The 22,142-nt window shown below is 41.7% G+C and overlaps 1 protein-coding gene across 1 annotated transcript in view; it reads left to right on the top strand.

Annotated features, from left to right (window-relative positions):
• The first annotated feature begins 1,241 nt into the window (after nt 1-1,241).
• Nucleotides 1,242-22,142, top strand: part of LOC126248382 (uncharacterized) — a 549,077-nt gene continuing 528,176 nt past the window's right edge. Inside the window, exon 1 of the mRNA XM_049949323.1 lies at nt 1,242-1,425. Within this exon, the coding sequence (XP_049805280.1) occupies nt 1,408-1,425 (18 nt within the window). The 5' untranslated portion in view covers nt 1,242-1,407. The remainder of the gene's footprint in view (nt 1,426-22,142) is intronic.

The following is a 22,142-nucleotide window of genomic DNA, read 5'->3' on the forward strand; positions in this document are numbered from 1 at the left end:
TACCGATTACCTGGGCTATGGTACAGGTAAGAGGTAGTGCAGTCATACCTCTTTATTAAAAAATCTAGGTCAGCTGTATATGATAAGAAATCAACAATCTTTGCCTTGTTCTATACTCTCAGTGAGGTCGATACTGGACCGGTCTTGAAAGCATGGTGATTAATCCCGTTGCGGGAGTCCTCATTTTGCGGTTTCAGAATATGGCAACCCAATGAGAAGTACATAGAATATTCAAGTGTTGCAAATGTCAAGCCTCCAATGAACAATGCACCTTTCTACTATGCAAATCTTACCTGATCATTTACTTGTTTCAGAGATTTGCAAACTTCCTTTCAGTAATGAATAGATGTCACGCATGTTCAAGTAGTGATAACGTAATTATTTTGCGTTCACTTTTTTCTATTTTTTCAATATGCGTTTTGCTCTCTGTTTCTTTTTCTTTTTTTCTTCTGTCTGCATCTTGTCATCATGGTTGTGCAGTGGTTGAAATAGTAAGTAATACTTTGGTATTTTTCTAAATACGTGGAAATTTATAGCATTTAGAGCAACACACATTTTACCATCTGTTGTAATTAACCAAGTATCCATCGACAATGTTTCCAAGGTTTTAATTTCCGTAGTACAATATCAAATTTATCCTACATACACAAAATTAGACTTTGCGAATTTTGGGTCTGTGGGGATATGAATACTGGTGCACAATGACTACACTGCCACACACTTCACTCACAGGTTCATTGAATTCCGCATTAAAACAGTAACGAACATGAAATAGTAAATGTCAGGGTGAATCATGGCTTTGTGGGAAAAAATAAAGGAGACAACACAGAAAGTTTCACGGTTTGCTAAACTGGCAGGAATATTTCTTTTGTTTCTCCAATCATTTACTACACAATTACAACGTCGGAAGTTAATTTCCAGTCGATTCGCGCCAAACGTTTTCATTGCCTGTCGGTAACTTCGTGCTCATTGGTTGACTGCAAGATTTGACTTAGGAATGGAATTATTTTAGGTCGAGGAAATAAGCGCACGTGAGTACATTACGTGTCGTAATGGAAAGTTCGTTCTACCATACACTTCACAGCGCTTTGATACGTATAGCTGTAGCTGTAGAAACAATAGATGTTACAGATTTTGTTTTTATCGAATCAGTTGTTTCGATTCTATCGTATAGATATTAACCTCGATAGGAGTCGTATCGAATGTAGAGGTCGAATGTTCCTTAGCGACTTAGCGAGATAGCGACTGTAGTTCAACGGTTTGTTTGTGTAGCGGTGGTTTGTGTTACAAAATCCGTGTGTTTAGGCGTGTTGGTGTTGTGGAAGTTACTGTGTTTTATCTGTTTGTGGACATTTTTTATGTTTCCATCAGATATCAAGAGGATTACGGTATTACACGAAGCTAGACATGAAGAAATCTCATAAGGTATTTAATAAAACGTGGTTAAGCACCTTGTTATGCACGGACACATATATTATTTATTTTACAATGTGCACTTGTAACTATTTCTTTTTTGAACTGCCAAATTATAATGTATAGTGTCATATTTCTGGTCTCAGGACCTTGACCGTGTTTCACACTGTATGTACATTGGCGTGTGAATATCACGTTTTTGTACTGCGGTTTTTATTCTATTTGCGGCGATGGCCCATATGTGATGCACCTCAAACTCAATGCTATTTAATTCTAGGTTAAGAATAATCTTTCCATGCCGTGCCTGTTTTGATATCAAGTAGATAGTGCGTACACAAGCGAGGCGGACAGATTGATAGTGCACACTGGGGGTATGATATACTATGCAAATAAAGTCATGCGCTTGAGAGAGAATGTTTCTTTTTAGTTGAAAGACGTCCTGCAGAACATTAATATTCATTCCGTAACCATGTCAAAATATTTACAGTGTCTGAGCAAATGCGCCGTCATTGTGGTCAGAACATGAAACACGTGGGCTACATCTGGATCTTTTGTTCGTTGCAGCTTCTTCAAATGGGTAGTGAAATATCAGAGAATTTTGTGTCGTGTAGACATATCGTGCACGTTATTTACAAATGCAGACAGTATGGCGGGAAAACACGCAGTATTGTGCCCTAGCATCACCTTTCTTCTGTTATCAGTTTCAGAGTTCTGCAAGTAATCTGTTATTGTAGAGTATGCAATATTTAAGAGATGCACTTTGATTGCTTATGTAAATAAATGTATTTTTTACCTATATCTTTTCTCTCTTTGGACAGATTAATATACAGTTTTAGTCCCTGTTAGAAAACTGTTTTCACTTGTTAAGTGTAAGCGCAAACTGGCTCTTGTTCCATAATAATGTGTAAAACTATTCGTGGAATACTTAATAATGTGTTTCATAATGTGCACAAAACGTTGGTACTGTATATGACCATATGTGGCACAGTACCCTAAGGATTTGTTCAATATTTTCATTCAGTGAGCCTGACAAATATTTTTCTTACAACCCTTATCTGCAACTTGAAAACAGTGTCCACGTTTAGTGTATTTGATCTCTAGGATAGAATCCTGTGTCTAAGAACTGTATGAGTATGTCATGACAAAGCACAGTCTTTTACATACTGATGATAGGGCTCTAATGGCACTCTCCTTCCAATACCTGTGTGTTAGTTATTTGTTCCATAGTTCATAATACTAATAAATATTATGATGTGAAACATATCAACAGAAACTCTCTCTCTCTCTCTCTCTCTCTCTCTCTCCCTCCAACACACACACACACACACACACACACACACGCGCACCATTACCTGTGTGTGTGTGTGTGTGTGTGAGAGAGAGAGAGACTACTTCTATTCAAAATTTGTTTATGGTGTAGGAGAAGCTATTGAGGAGAAACAGTGAAAACATTTCAGCTGTTTGTTATACATTTTATTTCCACATATACATTGTCAGAATGTTTTTTACTTCTATATTTCACTCTTTTCTGCACCACACTTGTGATTTTACCTACTTTTGTTGGACTTGTGAGTACTGTTGCTACTCTCAAATTCAGTTCGACTGTTGATACCACATTTCATGATTGAAGAAGTGTACTGTGAGGCAGTGATTACTATTCGCAGCTGTTTAAAGGTGTGCATGTGTGAACACCTCCCAAAATCTAATTAAGCCTACTTTGTTTTGTCCTATGAATACTTTTGTGTGTGTCAGAAGTTACCCCATAGTATAAATGCATAACGCATTAGTGGATGAAAATAAGTTACTGGCTTCTATATTCACAAAGTTAGCAGTTATTGCTATGGCAAAAGTAGCCGATAATAAACATTGTAGCAAGTTTTCTATAAGGATTTTCCACTTTTAAGTTTTCATCAAGATGCACACCTCAGAACTTAGAATTTTCTGTGTTTTTTACAATTTCTTGGTGATATGATAGTTTAATTGGGAATAGACTGGTTTTGACTACGCAAAACAAGATTTACAGCATTTGTTCAACGTTTAAGCCGAGCCTATCTGTGCAAAATCAGTTAGTAACTTTCACGAAAACACTATTTACTATTTTTCCTGTTAATGCCTGTTTCACTTAGCCTCAAAAGAATGCTTGTATCATCTGCAGTCATGAATGATTTTGCACCATGATTCAAACGAAGTGGTAGATCATTAACATGAAGCAAGAACAGTAGTGGGCCAATGATCAGACTTTGAGAGACTCCCATTGTAATTTCTCCCCATGCAGATGGTGATGCATCCCTCTTTGTTACTCTTGGTCTGCCTCCAATAACGTTCTCCATTCTGTTTTGTAAATGAGAGCTGAACTATGTTTTCCAAAAAAGAAAAAAAAAACTACCACTTTCTGAATAGAATAGTATGCCTCAGTCACAATCAGATGCCTTTGATAAATCACAGATGATCCCAACTGGTGATATTTTATCAATGTGGAAGTGTCTAATTCTGCCTGTCTGCTTTGACCCATATGTCATTAAGGTGGCAGACACCCCTGTTTCCAGCATATATACTATATGGGAAACACAACATACCAAATACACCCATGAACAGTGATATAAATGACACAAAACATTTCACACCAGCAATAAAATGAAACTAACACAAATAATGTGGGAAGTGGGGGATTTAGGGTTGGAACAAGTCAAATATACACTAGTAAGAATAACATCCCTGTTCCAAAAAAAGCAAAACTGAAAACCAATACACACAGAATACTTGAGAATAACCCGGAAAAAAACACAGTTACTTGAATATTTGCCCTGTAGAGCTCAGACGAAAACACACACACACAAAACTAGTATTGCAAATTTCTCTTAAATTATGGTTCAAACCAAGACAGGTAAAAAAACCAACACAACCACAAAAACCAGTATTAGAAAGTTCACGTGACCTATATAGCTCATACAAAACCCATGGTACCAAGAACACACAACTAACGCAACTGTAAGTTAGGAATTATTAATTAATAATATTCCGTCACCAGTCACGAATTTTTATTTTTTAATTGCCTTTCAACACATTTTGGAGCTACAACTCCATTTTCAAGGACTGTATGGTGACAGTGGATGTTACAGCTGCTTCAGTTTTTCACCTAATAGTAACAGGATGACACAGTTGTTTTATGTAATGGGATAAACTCTACCGCAGTTGGCATTAATGAGAAAATGCTAGATTGGATTTATTATTATTCCCATTTGCATAATAGTAACTCCAATACTCCATTGTATCACTAGGTTATATATGCAGCATTTAAGTCATGTAATACTGTCATAAACATGTTAAGTAGTTTCCGAATGTATGTGCAAATGTGGAAGCCTTTCGCCAATGCAGAAGGTGAAAGTTACACGCTGAAATGCAAGTAATATGTTACAAGACTTTATGTCTCAAATTTCTCTAGTATTTTATCATTATTCCCAGTTGAGCTATAATTTATCTTTTCAAATTTAACAGTTGTCATTCTGTTAGATGATAAACTGACTTTGGTTTTGACTTTTTAAGAGGCCCGTGTGGTTTGTGGTATTCATTCTGCAAACATTTGTAAAACGTATTGCTGCTTTGATGTTTATTGTTAAGCCTCAGTAGGCCAGGCTTGAAAATGACTCTTGTAAGATTTGAAACTAGTCGCTTAATTTAAATACTGCAATTGTTGACAGAATCATTAATAAACACTTTATGAAACAGGTGTAATACCCATTATAGCCAAACAGTTCTTGAAACTAGAGTTTTAGCTCCAAATCATGTGGGACAGCAATTAAGTAATAAAATTTGGTGATTAATGATTGAATATTATTAATTAATAATCCCTAATGTAGAAGTTATAGTCATGAACAGTCTATGACTTAATGTCTGTTAATAACATAGCAGAACTATTATTGAAACATAATGATATCGAAATAACTGCAATACACTCCACGATACCTACAGCTATAAGTTACCAAATGTGAACTACAATTACCAACACAAACCACATCATAAAAAACTACTGCAACATAAATTTCAATGCATGTATATCAAAGTAAATTATGAATGTAAAGAAACACAATACTATTTAACAATAAAGACCAAAAGTACAATAAAACATACTTACTTACCACCCCAAGCACTGCTGACACTTAGTACATTATGCCAAGTGGCCCCATAACTAAAGAAATTTAATTGTAGACATTATATTGTTGTCCATTGCAGCAACCAATGAACTGTTAGTAAATTTCGTTATAAAATATCCACACTTAGTGTACAAAAAAAAGGTTTCAGGCCATTAACCACATGATGAAATAACAAATTCCAAACAAATCAGTGGCCAACAGCTGAAATGAAAATAACACACTGCAAGGCCACAAAAACGAAGCCCCAAAACTTCAAGTAACACAAAATATTAAGTCCAGTGCTGCACTAACATCACTCACAAACAACTCAGGAACATAAACATTTCAAACTGGAGTGCACAGCTGCTTACTTTAACATTTCCTTAGCAAACACAGTCTATTTGAAACATGCCATGCCCCGATGATGTCACACAATGCCAAGTCACTTGCATCGAGGATCAAAGCAGAGACCCGAAACTGAACACTTCTGTTGACTGAAAGGTTTTATTATGTGCTTAGCAAATGTATAGGTAGTTCACTCAGTAGAGTGGCCCTTTTAAAATCCTGGCTAGCTAAACATCCCATTACCACACAGGTAGGTGGCAATGTTGAACCACATTAGCTCCTTAAAGATTTTAGAGAATGATATAAGGAGTGATGCTGGGCAGTAGTTGTCTACATCTGCGGAGTCATTCTTCATATGGAATGGCATATTGTAATAAGTTTGGGAAAACACCTCAAATTAATGATACACAAGAGACTGTGAACATTACATTTTATAAGGCCACAACTTTGTAGTATCTTGATGGAGGTATTATTCCCTCCATACAAACTTTTACTTTTGTTATGATCATCTTCCATATTTCAGATGTGCGATTAATTTTTATTTCACTAAACCTCCTCTCCATTGATCTTTCATTGTACTGTTTTGTTTTATCTTCTGAACTATTTGCATCACTTTTCTCACTTATTTTTTCAAATTGGTTACTAAAAATATCTGCTACACATGAACTATCTTTAACCATGCTTCCATTGTGTCAGTTTCTTATAAGATATGCATACTCAAGGTCTTTTTCAACTTTTATCAGTATATCGCAGCACTGTTCATGATATGAAAATATTTCTGCATGGTTACTTGTTCTTTATATTTTGTACAAGCTCTTTTATCATTGTGAAGAGACACTTATATCTGTTGTGATCCAACATTTATGTAATGACTTCCTACTATTATTACATGTAATTATCTTTCTGGGAAAACTACTTTCAGAAACGGATGTAAACTCATTAAGAAATATCTTGAATTTAGAGCTGGAATTAGGCTCATTGTAAACTCCGTCTCTGCCACTATTTCTTAAACTTTCTTTACAATTTTCAGTAGTTTTTACATTAATCACCCTCATTGTTTTCTTAGAGTATTTTTTAATTGTACATGGAGCTAAGTTACATAATGTGACTATCTGTTCATTGTGGTCTGACAATCCATTTAGCAAAGGGTAGTCAGACATCTCTTAAACTTCCACTTGGAACTACTGCCTACCTTGAGACTGAATGCCACCTAGTGCCATTGTAGGACTGTGGTGTGGTAAGGACGGCATAAACTGATAAGCCAAAACATTATGACCATCTGCTTAATAGCTTGTTTGTCCATATTTGGAGTGAAATACATAACTGATTCTGGATGTCAGGAATCTGACTGTTTGTTGTTAGATTTTTGGAGGTATGAGGCATTAGATGTCTATGCACAGGTCATGTAATTTGCTTAAATAATGGGCCACTGATTTGTGTATGCAGTAATGGTGCCCAATAGCGACTCATATAGGTTCCATAGGAACATCATCAGGCAAATTTGGTCGCCGAGATATCAACATGAGTTCACTGTAGTGTGGTTCTGGCTCAGAGTCATGGACAGTTATACTGCTGAAAGATAACATTGCTGTTGGGGAAGACATCTAGCATGAAGGGATGCAGGTGGTTTGCAGCTATCAGTGTGTCTTTGATTTCTACCACAGGTCCCATGCAAGCACAGGAGAATTTCTCCCATAGCGTAATACTGCTCCCACCAAGTCTGCATCCTTGATGCACTGCACTGTTCGAGCCGCCAATCGGTGATGGCATTTGTGGAGACTGCCAGTGACCTAGAGTAGCAAAAATGTAATTCACCCGAAGAGCCGACATGTTTCCATTGTTTGATGATTGAATACTGATTGTCCCATCCCTGCTGCAAGCATAATTGATATGTCATTGGCTCAACTTGCGAACATGCTGTGGAGCTCCATGTTCAAAAATGTACTGTGAGCAGTGTGCTCTAAAACACTTGTATGTGCACCAGCATTGTGCTCTTTTGGCAGAAATGTCACAGTTCACCATCTATCCTACTTCATAGAGCTGACAAACGTTCAAACTCCACATTATGTGAAGAGTTGTGGAGGTCCAACCATTTAGCTCCTAGTGGTAGTTTCACTGACCTCCTACCTCCTTCTGTAGCTGCTCATGACAGTAGCATGTCAATATGCAAACACCTTTACCGTTTTCGAGATACTCGTTCAACGGCTCTGTGTAATAATAATCTTCCCTTTGTCAGAGTTGTGTATCTTAATGAATATCCCCATTTGTTGCCCTTATTTTTGCTAAGGTGATGCTCTGTTTGTCTGTTTGTATCTGCTCAGCTTACATACTTTTGTTACTGCACCACGTGTCCGCGGCACCACCAGGCGTTTCCCGCCCCCTCCCCTCCCAGGGGCTCTGACTGCTCTTCGGTGAGTATGTGCTTGGCTACCAAGGTGCCCCAGCCTTTGCGGCACTACTTCCTCTTTCTGTGCCACAAACCTATGCTGCAACTATCTGTTACCTCCTCTGACTTTCTGTCAGATGGTCCTTTTGGTACAGACCCTGCCTGGATGTGGTTCAAGATTTTGGCCTTGATTTCTGGTTTCATTCTTAGTGCTGCCTTCACCTGCCATTAAGGATTATATGGTCCCCATTATTGGGTTTGATCTGCTATCTTTTCCAGATTTTACAGAAGTGCATGTCGTGCAGCAAAGGTCGCCCGATGTGGTGTATGCTCTGCCTCTGTGCCTTTCTGGCCTGGCACCCTCCCTTCTTGTTGTCATACAATCAAACACCAGCATGGTAGCAATCCCATTGTGGGCTTGGGTGGGGGGGGGGGGGTGTTCATTATGTACCTGCATGGTGGTAATCCCTGACCATACAGGGATCACACTCTTTGTGGCTGTGCTGCACACTCCACATGTGTGCCATGGAGCATGTGCCCATCATGACTGGGGCACGGGGACCCCCAACAGTGGATTACTGGCCAGGTAGCTGTGGCTGTATGACGCCCATGGGGAGAGCCCCTGTCTGGAGAGGATGACACTGTGGTGGATGTTTTGCACATGAAGTAACTTAAGCTTTCTCACACAGGTGGCCCCACACTCCCAGCAGTCTCTTTGCATGGAAAGGCCTCTTATGATCCGAACAGGTTTCCTTCCCTGGCCATGCTGTTGGAGGAATGCAGGACTAGACAACAGGGAGCAAAATCCTCCTTCCAGTATCTGGCCTGTACCAGGACTGACAGGGACACCTGTTGGTACATTTTTATGGACATTGACTCACCTTTGGTTCTATTTCAACAAGCTGCACAACAAATTTATTTACTAGGGAAAGCATTTCAAACCAATCTTTGATAACATTTAATTTGCAACTTACCTCAAAATGGCCTATTGCCTTTTCATTATCATCACAGTCTTTAACTTTAAAATCAATCATTAAGCAAATGATTTTAAAAGTCCACAAAACTTTAAATTGATTTATCTTAAATACTGGGAAGCTCTCACAAAACTACACTTACTGCCTCCCTCAACTTTACCAAATTCCACAGCAAATTTAAATATTCCTTTTTACCAAATTCCAAATAAAATTAATTTACTAACTGTGTTACTTTATGACTTTCATTTTTCACTACATGGACACTCAATAATCATAGTTCAAGTGGAGAGGAATCTAAGAGTTGTTGTGATAATGAAAAAATCAAGGTAGGTACATAAATTCAGGTATTAGTTACCTTATATTTGAGCACACTAAAACATCCAATGAGCTGATCCTTCACTTTGCATATCTACAATTCCTCCTTTACGTTACAGTGATTGCGCAATGTGGTGGCGAGTACGTCTTGGCAGATGGATTTGCAGTAGGTAATGTTGAGCTCTATCATTTCTTGGTAGCGATGATCCTCAGATTAGTATCATTTCTAGAATAAAGCCAGCTCTTTATCCATCCATTTGAGGCTTTGGCACATTGGAAAATGGCACGAAAAGTCTCTCTCGGCACCAGCACAATACATGACTTTTACATAAGCTGTTGGCAGTTTGGTAGCTTGTCCCCAACTAACTCTTGGTTCACCTTTTCATTAACGCCAACCACATTTTTTGCGTGCTGCATGATTCCGTTCCTGTGGGGAACCACAACACCTTTTATACATATAAAGAACTAAGAACCCTAAGTGAGGATCAGCAAATACAGCATAGCTACAAGATTTTTTGAACAAAACATATTGTTTGCACATATTGACAATTCTACAAAAAATTATTTACAGGAATTCCAGTTATATACGACAAGTTTTGTCTCCCTCCAAATGAGGCAAAGAATTTAAATGATAGGTACATTACTTTCCATAGAATCAAACCATATTGAAGTTTTTACAAAGGAAAAAGCGAACACTCTTGTGTTATCGATATAACAAACAGTATTTACAACAGTTTACCAACAGAATGTTAAGTAAAACACAAAAAGGCCAAGTAAATTAATAGAGCCATAGAGCTCTGGTGTTACACCCCGATGCGGTGCTTTAAGTGCTGGACGTTTGGCCATATGTCTTCCTACCTTACTTCCAGGGTCACCTGTCAAGATTGTGAACATCCTGCGCATTCCAAACTTCCTCCCATCTGTGTCAACTGCAGAGAGCATCATTCGCCTTGCTCGCCAGACTGCTGGATTCTCCAGAAAGAAAGAAAAATAATGGAAGACAAGACCCTGGACCAACTGGGGCTAAGAGAAAATACGAGAGGCTACGTCCTGTGCATATGAAGTCAACGTACACTGCCGCTATGACAACAGTTCTACCATCTTCTGTTCTGCCATATACAGTTGGCTCTCAGAGCCGTAGACTACATCTGCCCCCTTGATGGTGGGGGGCACTTTCCTCCCTGTTGCTCCTGCACAATCTACTTCAGGAGCAACACCACCCCCCCCCCCCCCTCCAGCCATCAGGGACGTCAATCCCCACTTCTCAAGTAGAGAAACGTAAGTCTTCTTTGGCTCCTCTCGCCAGGAAGGGATCCCTTGGGTCACTCCCTTCCCAGGTTCCTACCAGTGGCAAAGCTGACACCCGCCAGTGGCTGAAGCAACCACAGGTAGCTGGTCGTAGAGCTTCACAGTCCTCCCCAGTTGCTGAGACTGAATCAGTGAAGCCCTCCAAACTGGACACACGTAAGGAGCACCAAGAGAAACCTAAAAAGAAAAAGACCTCCAACCAAGGCACTGTGGTGGCACCCACACCACCACTACCTACAAGCTCTGTGTCTGAGGATGAGGTGGAGATTCTGAGATCCGCTGAGGACCTAGATCTCGCTAGGACCTGAGACACAATGGATGTCGATCGCACAGGTACTCATCTGGTGGCAGCAGGTGGTCCTGAGTCGTAGTCTGCCTCATTGAGCGTTTCATGCCTTCCCAGTCTCATGGTCACGTAATCCTCCAGTGGAATTGCGGCAGTTTCTTCCACCACCTGGCTGAGCTATGACAACTGTTAAGCGTTACACCTGCTTTCTGCATTGCCCTCCAGGAAACCTGGTTCCCGGCAATGTGGACTCCTGCCCTGTGCAGCTATAAGGTATGTTACAGGAACCGTAGTGACTGTAATAGTGTGTCAGGTGGGGTTTGTGTCTATGTCCTGAACTCAGTATGTAGTGAACCTATGCCCCTTCAAACCCCTCTTGAAGCTGTGGCTGTCAGGATAAGGACAACACAGGAAATAACTGTGTGCAGTGTATATCTTCCTCTAGATGGTTCAGTACCCCTGAACATATTGGCTGCACTGAGTGATCAACTCCCCAAATCTTTCCTACTTTTGGGAGATTTTAACGTGCAAAACCCCTTGTGAGGTGTTGCGATGCTTATTGGCCGAGGTAGGGTGGTTGAAAATTTACTATCACAACTCGACCTCTGCCCCTTAAATACAGGTGCCCCCACACATTTCACTGTAGCACATAACACATATTCGGCTGTTGATCTCTCGGCTTGCAGCCTTGGCCTTATCCCATCTATTCATTGGAGAGCACATGATAACCTGTGTGGTAGTGACCACTTCCCCATCTTCCTGTCACTCCCCGGCATCAAGCCCACAGACACCTACCCAGATGTGCTTTAAACAAGGCAGAAAGGGAAGCCTTCACCTCTGCTGTCACTGCTGAATCTCCCTCATATGGTGCCATAGATGTTGTCGTTGAGCAGGTCACTACAATGATCATTTCAGCGGCAGAAACCGTGATCCCTCGTTCTTTAGGGTGCCCCCAGTGAAAGACAGTCCCTTGGTGGTTGCCGGAAGTGGCTGAGGCAATTAAAGAGCGTTGGAGGCTCTACAGCGACATAAGTGGCACCCTTCCCCAGAGCACCTAATAACCTTTAAGCAGCTCCATGCCTGCATTGGCCAGCTTATAAAACGATTTAAACAGGAGTGTCGGGAAAGGTAAGTGTCGACCATTGGGTGCCATACGTCAGCTTCCCAAGTCTGGATGAAGATCAGACGTCTTTTTGCGTACCAGACCCCAACAGGTGTCCCTGCCATTAACACCAATGACATGTTATATGCTGATGCGAACGCGATTGCCGAGCACTTTGATGAGCACTATGCTTGAGCCTCTGCGTCAGAGAACTGCCCCCACCCTTTCGCACCCTAGAACGGTGGATGGAAAGGAAAGTCCTCTCATTCACTACACGCCACAGCGAACCCTATAATGCCCCATTTACAGAGTGGGAGCTCCTCAGTGCCCTTGCAAATTCCCCTGACACAGCTCCTGGGCCGGATCAGATTCACAGTCAGATGATTAAACATCTCTTGTCTGACTACAAGTGACGTTTCCTCATCATCTTCATTCAGATCTGGTGCGATGGTGTCTTTCCATCACAATGGCGGGAGAGCACCATCATTTTGGTGCCCAAACCTGGTCAAAACCCGCTTGATGTGGATAGCTATCATCTCATCAGCCTCACCAACTTTCTTTGTAAGCTGCTGGAATGTATGGCATGTCAACGGTTGTTTGGGTGCTGGAGTCACGTGGGCTACTGGCTCCATGTCAGGGTGGCTTCTGCCAGCGACTCTACCACAGATAATTTTGTATCCCTCGAGTCTGCCATCTGAACGGCCTTTTCCAGATGCCAACATCTGGTTGCCATCTTTTTTGACTTAGGTAAAGCATACGACATGACCTGGTGACATCATATCCTTGCTACATTTTGTGGGTGGGGTCTCCGAGGCCCGCTCCCAATTTTTACCCAAAACTTCCTGTTGCTATGTACTTTCGGTGTCCAAGTCGGTGCCTCCCATAGTTCCTCCTGTATTCAGGAGAATGGTGTTCTGCAGGGCTCTGTATTGAGTGGCTCTCTATCTTTAGTGGCTATTAACAGTCTAGCAGCAGGTGTAGGGCTGTTGGTCTCACCTTCTCTGTATGTGGATGACTTCTGCATTTCGTACTGTTCCTCCAGTACTGGTGTTACTGAGCGGTGCCTACAGGGAGCTATTCACAAGGTGGAGTCATCGGCTCTAGCCCATGCCTTCCAATTTTCAGCCACAAAGTCGTGTGTCATGCATTTCTATCAGCACCGCACCATTCATCCAGAACCAGAACTTTACTTTAATGATGATCCACTCACTGTAGTGGAGACATATGGATTCTTAGGACTGGTTTTCAATGCCCGATTGAATTGGCTATGTCAGTTTCGTCAGCTTAAGCGGAAGTGCTGGCAGCACCTCAATGCCCTCCGCTGCCTGAGCAACACCAACTGGGGTGCAGATCGCTCTACGCTGCCCCAGCTCTACAGAGCCCTTGTTCAGTCCTGCCTAGACTATGGCAGCCTGGTTTACGGTTCAGCAGCGCCCTCGGCATTGTGTTTACTCGACCCAGTGCACCACTGTGGCGTTCGCCTAGCGATAGGAGCTTTTAGAATGAGTCCAGTGTCCTGGTGGAGGCTGGAGTCCCTCCATTGAAGGTTAGGTGTGCACAACTGCTCACCAGTTAACGTTGTACACGTTCGTAGTTCTCCTGCGCATCCGAATTACCGTTCCATTTCCCAACCACAGTGGTTCATCTCGCGCATCCACGGCCAAGGTCAGGGCTTAAATTTGCGGTTCATGTCCGGCCCCTTCTGTCTGAACTAGAGTACTTCCCGTTAAGACCTCTCCTCAAGGTCCATTCACGTACACCCCCATGGTATACACGTAGGCCGCAGATTCTTCTGGATCTTGCATGGCCCTAAGAACTCTGTTAACCCTGCGACTCTACACTATCACTTCCTCTCGATTCTTGACATGTACCTGGGCCATGAAGTGGTTTACACCTACGGCTTGATGGCTGATAGTCATGTAGGCTTTGTGTATGTTTGTGGAGGACATATTGAACCGCAGTCCTTTGCAGATGGCTGCAGTGTTCTCACTGCAGAGCTGGCGGCCATATCTCGTGCTCTTGAGCACATCTGCTCATGCCCTGGCGAGTCATTTCTCCTGTGTATTGACTACTTGAGCAGCTGACAAGCTATCGACCAGTGCTACCCTCGCCATCCTTTGGTAGCATACATTCAGGAGTCCATCTATGTCCTGGAACGGTCACGTCATTCAGTGGTGGTTGTGTAGACCCCAGGACACGTCAGAATCCCAGGCAACGAACTTGCTGACAGGCTGGCCAAACAGGCAACACGGAAACTGCTTCTGTAGATGGGCATCTCCAAAATTGACCTGCATTCAGTCATGTGGCTAATGCATGGTTACTTCCTCCATTGCGAAGACTCAACTCAGTGTCGCTGTGGCTCACAAATGACGGTTGTCCACCTCTTGTTGGATTGCCCACTTTTAACCGCTCTGTGGCAGACTTGTAACTTTCCCAGCACCCTACCTTTGGTGTTGGGTGACATTGCCTCAACAGCAGCTTTCGTTTTACCTATTATTTGTGAGGGTGGATTTTATTATTTGATCTAAGTTTTAGCGCACATCCTTTGTCCCTCTGTGTCCTCCATCCTAGTGCTTTTAGGGTGGAGGTTTTAATGTGTTGCAGAGTGGCTGGCCTCTCCTTTTTATTCTCATGGTCACCCAGCCATGGTAATCTGCTCTCTTGTTTTGATCTCTTCTACGTGTTTCTTATGTCTCTCTGTGGTTTTCTTGTCTGATTTTGTCCATTTTAGTGTTTGTTGCCCTTATCTCATTCTTGTGGTTTTCTCCTTTCTTCCAGCTGTGTTTTATATGTCTCTCTTATTTTACTCCCACCCTTGTGGAATTATTTTAATTGGAACAAGGGACCGATGACCTAGCAGTTTGGTCCCTCCACCCCTCTTTTAAACCAACCAACCAACCAACCAACCAACTAACCAACCAACCAATGGTGGGCAGTGGTCATAATGTTTTGGCTTATCGGTTGATGTTGGACTTTTAAGTTCTAAAAATCTTAAATTAGGTAACTCAAAAAGAGAGTTCTTCGCTGCAATGTGGGCAACAAAGATATAAATAAAACGTTAACCTTTTATCTGCTACACCCACTCAGGGAACAGTGATGCCACTGTTTTTCCTGAGTTAACTTAGACCAGACACATGCGAATGCAAAAATATTGTTCCTAAACCCTTAACGTGGTTTAATTTTGCTAAGGAGATCTCTTACGTAAATTCTTCCAGAAAGTATTTCTCATTTGTTTTTGTTTTTAGGCACGTTCTGAACCGAGGTCGCATTTAAGTCAGCATGCTGCAGAGCTTAAACACCAGGCAAGTTTAAAAAATAAATAAAATTTGAAACAAACATTTGTAGCTAAACCAAATGCAACAAACAAAGACTAATTTCACTGTGACCTGTGTCGAGCCATTGTTGCAGCAAACGTACCATTCAATGCAGTTGAAAATAGCCAATTCAAAAGTCTTCTAGAGAAATACTGTCACCACAGCATTCCATCAGAATCCACACTGAGAAAGAACTATTTAGATACTTTATATGAAAATACATTGAGCAGGATAAGGGAATACATAGGCGATTCATACATGTGGATCTCTGCCGATGGGACAACTAACAGTCATAATGTTTTGGCTTATCGGTAGACGTTGGACTTTTAAGTTCTAAAAATCTTAAATTAGATAACTAAAATAGGTTCTATCACTTACAAAAATAGGTGACCAAAATCTGACATTTTATTGTCTGGAAACATAAATAGATTGACAAAACCCACATGATGATATCGTCCATGTCCATAATTACAGTCACACTAAAGAACTAACACTTTCTCCAGATTTTCCGTTGAGAAACTGCATCTGTTGTCTGTTAATAGCATCTTATATGACGAGAATGAGCTTTCCATGTCAACAGTTGTCACCGGAGCGTATTTAAATGATGGTATTAGGCGCAATGGGACCGTACACTAATGTTCTGTCGATTTACCTGATAGGATCTAAGCCACTATGCAGAGGGGGTTCAGTCCTGGGTGTTTTTTTTTTTAAGCACTGTCTTTAGTTTCTCACTAACTTTCATACCAATATAACCTGGGACCAAGTTCACTTTTTCTGTCACCTCTTCTATCAGTGGCAGTTGCGTGTAGATTGGTTTCTCTGAACACTCTAGAGCTTTAATAATAGGGACCAAAAATACATAATGAGATTTTATGTATGCAATGTCTTTGGATGAAGTAATGCTCACTGTCTCCTCGTGTAATTTAGGAACAACATTCTTATTGTCGTCTAAATGCTCTCTGTAATATTTCAGGGCCTCTAGCCATGTTCTGCAGAGAGTAAGTATGGGTTCTGGTGGAGTGGGAAGTTCCTCTCGAAAAAACTGGTTTTTTGTAGGTGCTTTAATAAAAACCTTTTTGATTGTTGAAACTAGCTTATTTACATGTGGAAACTTGAGACTATCATCTCAGCTACACGATTCGTGGCATGGACAAGACATGTGATAAGGAGCGAGGCTGGGTAAAATACTTTCAACAATTTAACAGCAGGAATCATGTTTATGGCTGCATCAGTGTAGATTACAAGTGCTTTATTTTCATCTAGACCATTGGGGAAATGTAATTTGAGGGCTTTATTAACAAAGTGAGCAATTGTTTCCTGGTTAGTATTTTTAGCTCCTTGCTGTGTATCAGATGAGGTACAGAGCGAGTGTCAGGGTCCAACTTTCCAACAATCAGATTAGCCACATATCAACCTTGTCTGTTAGTTGTCCCATCGGCAGAGATCCACATGTATGAATCGCCTATGTATTCCCTTATCCTGCTCAATGTATTTTCGTATAAAGTATCTAAATAGTTCTTTCTGTTCCCTGAGTGGGTGTAGCAGATAAAAGGTTAACATTTTATTTATATCTTTGTTCCACACATTGCTGCGAAGAACTCTCTTTTGTCTGTAGAGAAATCTGGAAATTCTTGTAACCACTGATGAATCAGAGGTGATTTGAAGCTGGCTACTGTCGACGTGCTTGACTTTCTACAAATATACTGGCGCTGTGAAATAATGTCATGTAGAAGAAGGTGTAATTAGATGAATGACGAACACCAACTTCACCTAATGAAGGTTTATTCAGCACTTACACATACAAGAGTGCGGAGTGAACTGCCTGAGGCCAGAACACATACGGAATATATACAGTTTCAGAACATTCCAGTTCAATGATTCTTTACATTTCTGGATACTTCTAGAAGGTACTCGAACCGAATATAGAAATTAAAATTTTACAGTTCAGGTGAGTTTTGGGCTCATGACCTTCCATGCAACACTCTAGTATCATAACCACTAAACCACAGTGACTGTGCTACTCATCTTCTTCTGTGACATTGCTCCCTTATGTCCTCCTAGTCTGGGAATGATTCATTGGTCCTGCATATTCCCACTCCTGATGACTAATGTTCGCCCTGGTGGGGATCTTCTTAGAACTTCCTTTGCCGCCACGCTCTTCATCACCTTTCCGCTTGTTGCCTTTCGCTGGAGCTTCGAATTTACCTTGGGTTGCAGGATCCTTATAGGGCTTCATTCGAAGGATGTGGACTGTATCTCTGATCTTTCGTCATCTTGTGTCGGGGTCGAAATCTTCAACTTAAAAAGTAACATCAGTCGACTGTTTTAGAAACTTATAAGGTCCAAAGTAGCACCTGAGGAGCTTCTCAGAGAGACCAACCTTCCGAACAGGACTGAAGATCCAGATCAGGTCACCAGGCTGGTAGAGAACAGGGTAGTGGCTCATGTCATACCTTCAGCGATCGTTTTCTTGAGCCTGCAGCATGCTGAATCAAGCTAACTGCTGAGCTTCCTGGCCGATTTAGTCATCGTCCACGTTATCAGGATGTAATGGAAACACAGTGTCCATCGTCGTAATCACCTCACACCCATGCACCAGGAGAAATTGCGTAAATCCTGTGGTGTCTTGTTTGGTGGTGTTGTAGGCAAATGTCATGAAAGGTAGCACTTCATCCCAGTTGTTCTGCTCAACATGGACGAACATTGATAGCATGTCGACCAAGGTCTTACTAAGGCGTTCAGTAAGTGCATTAGTTTACAGAAGGTAGGCAGTCATCATGTGATGAGTAATGTTGCACCAACGGTTTATCTCTGTCACAAGATTCGATTGAAAAACTTTCCCTCAATCTGTAATTAACAACCATGGAGCACCATGTTTTAATACAATGTCTTACATGATGAATTTGACTACCTCGAATGCTTCGGCTGTTTTCATGGCATAGCATGTCAGATAAGAAGTGGAAACAATAATCCATCTATTGCCACTAGCAGAAATTGGAACTCGCCCGAGGAGGTCAATCCCAAGACGCTGGAAACGTGTTTCCGCTGGTGGGATTGGTATTAGTCAGCCAGGTGGTTTCTGAGGACCTGCCTTTCTCTTCTGGCACTCTCTTCAGTGCGACACATAGTGACGGATACCCCTAAATAAACCTGGCCAAAAAAATCTCTTTCAGATTCTATCGTATGTCTTAATAAATCCTAAAGGTAGCACTTCATCCCAGTTGTTCTGCTCAACATGGACGAACATTGATAGCATGTCGACCAAGGTCTTACTAAGGCGTTCAGTAAGTGCATTAGGATGTAATGGAAACACAGTGTCCATCGTCGTAATCGCCTCACACCCATGCACCAGGAGAAATTGCGTAAATTGTTTAGGAATCACTGGTAGCCACCTCTTTCCAAATGGGTTAGAATTTTTCTTGCAAAGTAATCCATTAACTACCTTAAATTGTCCGTTCACAGCCTCTGATTTAAGGCAAGCATAATGTGAGATATCTTGGCATCCTTCTTCTGCTCGGCAGAGAGATCCTGGAGTGCAGCCATCCAGTCACGATCTTCATCAAAGTCTTGATGGCCTTGCACAGGGTTTCTTGAGAGACAATCGGCATCTTGGTGTTTTCTTTCACTTTCGTACACTATGGTAATGTCATACTCTTGAAGACGTAGTGCCCACCTGGTGAGTTGTCCTGTTGGATCCTTAAGACCTGTCAACCAACAAAGTGAATGATGGTCTGTAACAACTGTGAATGGCCTTCCATAGAGATACTGTCGAAATTTGTAAATGACCCTGATCACAGAAAGACATTCTCTTTGTGTAGTTGAGTAGTTTCTTTTGGCTTTTGTAAGTGTCTTAGAAGCATAGGCTATAACCTTCTCTTTCCCATACGAAATTTGCACCAGAACAGCACTGATCCTGTACCCACTGGCATCTGTGTGTGGTTCTGTAGGTGCTCTCTCATCATACAGACCAAGTACAGGGTCGGTCATCACAGCTTTTCACAGCACATTGAAAGAATCTTGTTGAACACCACACCAGATAAATTTAGCATCGGTGTTTAACAACTCTTGGCATGGCCTGGCTTTGATAGAAAAGTCTTTGGTAAAACGACGGTAATAAGAACATAATCCGAGGAAGCTTCTCACATTTCTACTTTTAGGAATAGGAAATTCTGCTATAGATCTCACCTTTTCTGGGTCTGGCCGCACACCTTCATTTGACACAAGGTGTCCAAGTATTTTGATTTATTTTTCTCCAAAGAGAGACTTTCATGGATCAAGTTTCAGTCTGCCTTGTTGGAGACACTTGAGAATGGCCCTCAGTCTTTTTATATGTTCATCAAATGTCTCTGAGAACACTATAGTGTCATCTAAATAACAAAGGCACATCGTCCACTTCAAGTGACTTAGAAGATTATCCATCATCCGTTCAAAAGTTGCTGGTAAATTACACAAACCAAACGGCATTACCTTAAACTCATACAGACCCTCAGGGGTGATGAATGCAGTTTTCTCACGATCAGCCTCATCTACTTTGATTTGCCAGTATGCCGAGTACATGTCCCTGGTTGAGAAAAACTTAGCCCCGTTCAGACAATCTAGTGTATTGTCAATTCGTGGAAGGGGGTAAACTTCCTTTTTAGTTATCTTATTAAGCTTCCTGTAATCAACACAAAAGCGCCAACTGCCATCCTTCGTCCTGACAATGACCACTGGCGATGACCATGAGCTCTGTGAAGGCTGAATGATGTCATTCTTCATCATTTTCTCTACCTTGTCGTGAATTATTTGACGTTCCGTTGCTGACACACGGTATGCTCTCTGGCTTATTGGTCGATGGTCTCCAGTGCTAACCCGGTCCTTCACTGTAAATTTGTCGAATCTGCTCTTCACCTGGGGATTGAAGCATTCAGAGAACTCTTGAAGAATGGCAAGTAGTTTCTTCTGTTGTTCCTTAGTGAGATCTGGTGATAGTCAAGCTAGAAGATCTTGTCTCATAGTGGTAGCACCAATTTCGCCCACAGACTCGGCATGGGAGGTTCCTATGACATTCAGATGTTCTGCAATTAACGGCTCAGCATTTGCTATGCACATGCATCTTGGAAGGATCTGCGGTTCTTCGTGACAGTTAACTATCCACAATTCACCTAATGACCAAGTTATTCTTCAGTGGTATGCTTCTCTGCATCCCACTACAAGATCCATGGGTTGATGCATGGCATGACACATGACAATTACCTTTCTAGCACTGACTGCAGGAATGATCACTTCATCCAACACACATAATCTTCACACACTCGGATGCGCATCTTCCTGTACACAGTACCTCATCTCGTGTAGCATAATCTTCGAGTGACCACAATCTGTAATTGCTTGAGAAGCTTTCAAAAAATCCCATACAAGAGTGACGTCATGACTACACTCTTGTAAGATGATGAATTCTAAGTGCTGTGTATGGCCACTTATACCCGCATGAATGACACATCTTGCTGTAGGTTTTACATATTTCCCATTAGCCACCTTCAGCAGAGATGTTTTGTTGGCGACGAATACGGTTTTCTGCAATTGGCGACGGTACGTCTCTGAAATGACTGAATATGATGCTCCAGAGTCCACAAGAGCTTGGGCTGGTCAGCCATCCATGAGGATATCGACGTAGTTTCCTATCATTTTGGTAGTGATCGACAGCGGAGGATTTTTCTCTTCGGCGGCCTCACCTCTAAGGAAGGTCGCACCCTTTAGTTTTCCAGGTTGCGGTGGCTAGGTGATTGGCTGGATCTTTCAAACGGCGATGGAGACCTTGATTGGCGTGTTGGGGAGCATCTTCACCAGCGGCTAGCTTGCGGCGATGGTGACCTACGTCGTTTTGCACCCACATCTTCTTGTTCATTTTCGTCGTCCTGGAGTTGGCATCAGCTAAGATTGGTCTTCTGGTGTGGGCGTCATCAAATATCCACCGCCTTTCTCGACAATAGCGCACCACATGTCCCGGTCGTCCACAGTGGAAACATCCTAGTTCGTTATCCTGGGTCCTCCAGATGTCAATCTTCCTTGGTGCCCAAACAGGTTCCTGATGTGGCATTGTAGGAATTTAACTTCACCTGGGTCTCGACTTTTTCACCGTTTTAAAGAGAAGTGAAGGACGAAAGATTGGGTTCAATATCTGTTCCCCTTCCTCCCTTATGACCTCTTGAAGAATCTCTGTTTTTTGCTCACTGTGCAATCCAAGTGCCTTCTGAACTTCCTCTCTCACTATCTGATGAAGAACACTTGTGAAATCAGTTGTTTCCTCCATCACAGACACATGATGTTTGGAAGCCATTCAAACTTCTTGCGTGTAATTCTTTTTTGATGCATTGTCTTGATATACTGGCGCCATTTTATGAAGTTGTCTGCTGTCGAAAGAAACCTCCTTCAGGAGTAGGGCTTGATACATGTCCTCAGCAACACCCTTCATGAGATGTGAAACCTTATCTTCCTCCTTCAGCCTAGGATCCACTATTTTACACAGCTCCAAGACGTCTTGAATGTAAGTTTCTCCTGGACACTGTGCCTTGTACTTTAATTTGTCT

This window comes from Schistocerca nitens, chromosome 3 (genome assembly GCF_023898315.1).
Source record: "Schistocerca nitens isolate TAMUIC-IGC-003100 chromosome 3, iqSchNite1.1, whole genome shotgun sequence".
NCBI classification, from domain to species: Eukaryota; Metazoa; Arthropoda; class Insecta; order Orthoptera; family Acrididae; genus Schistocerca; species Schistocerca nitens.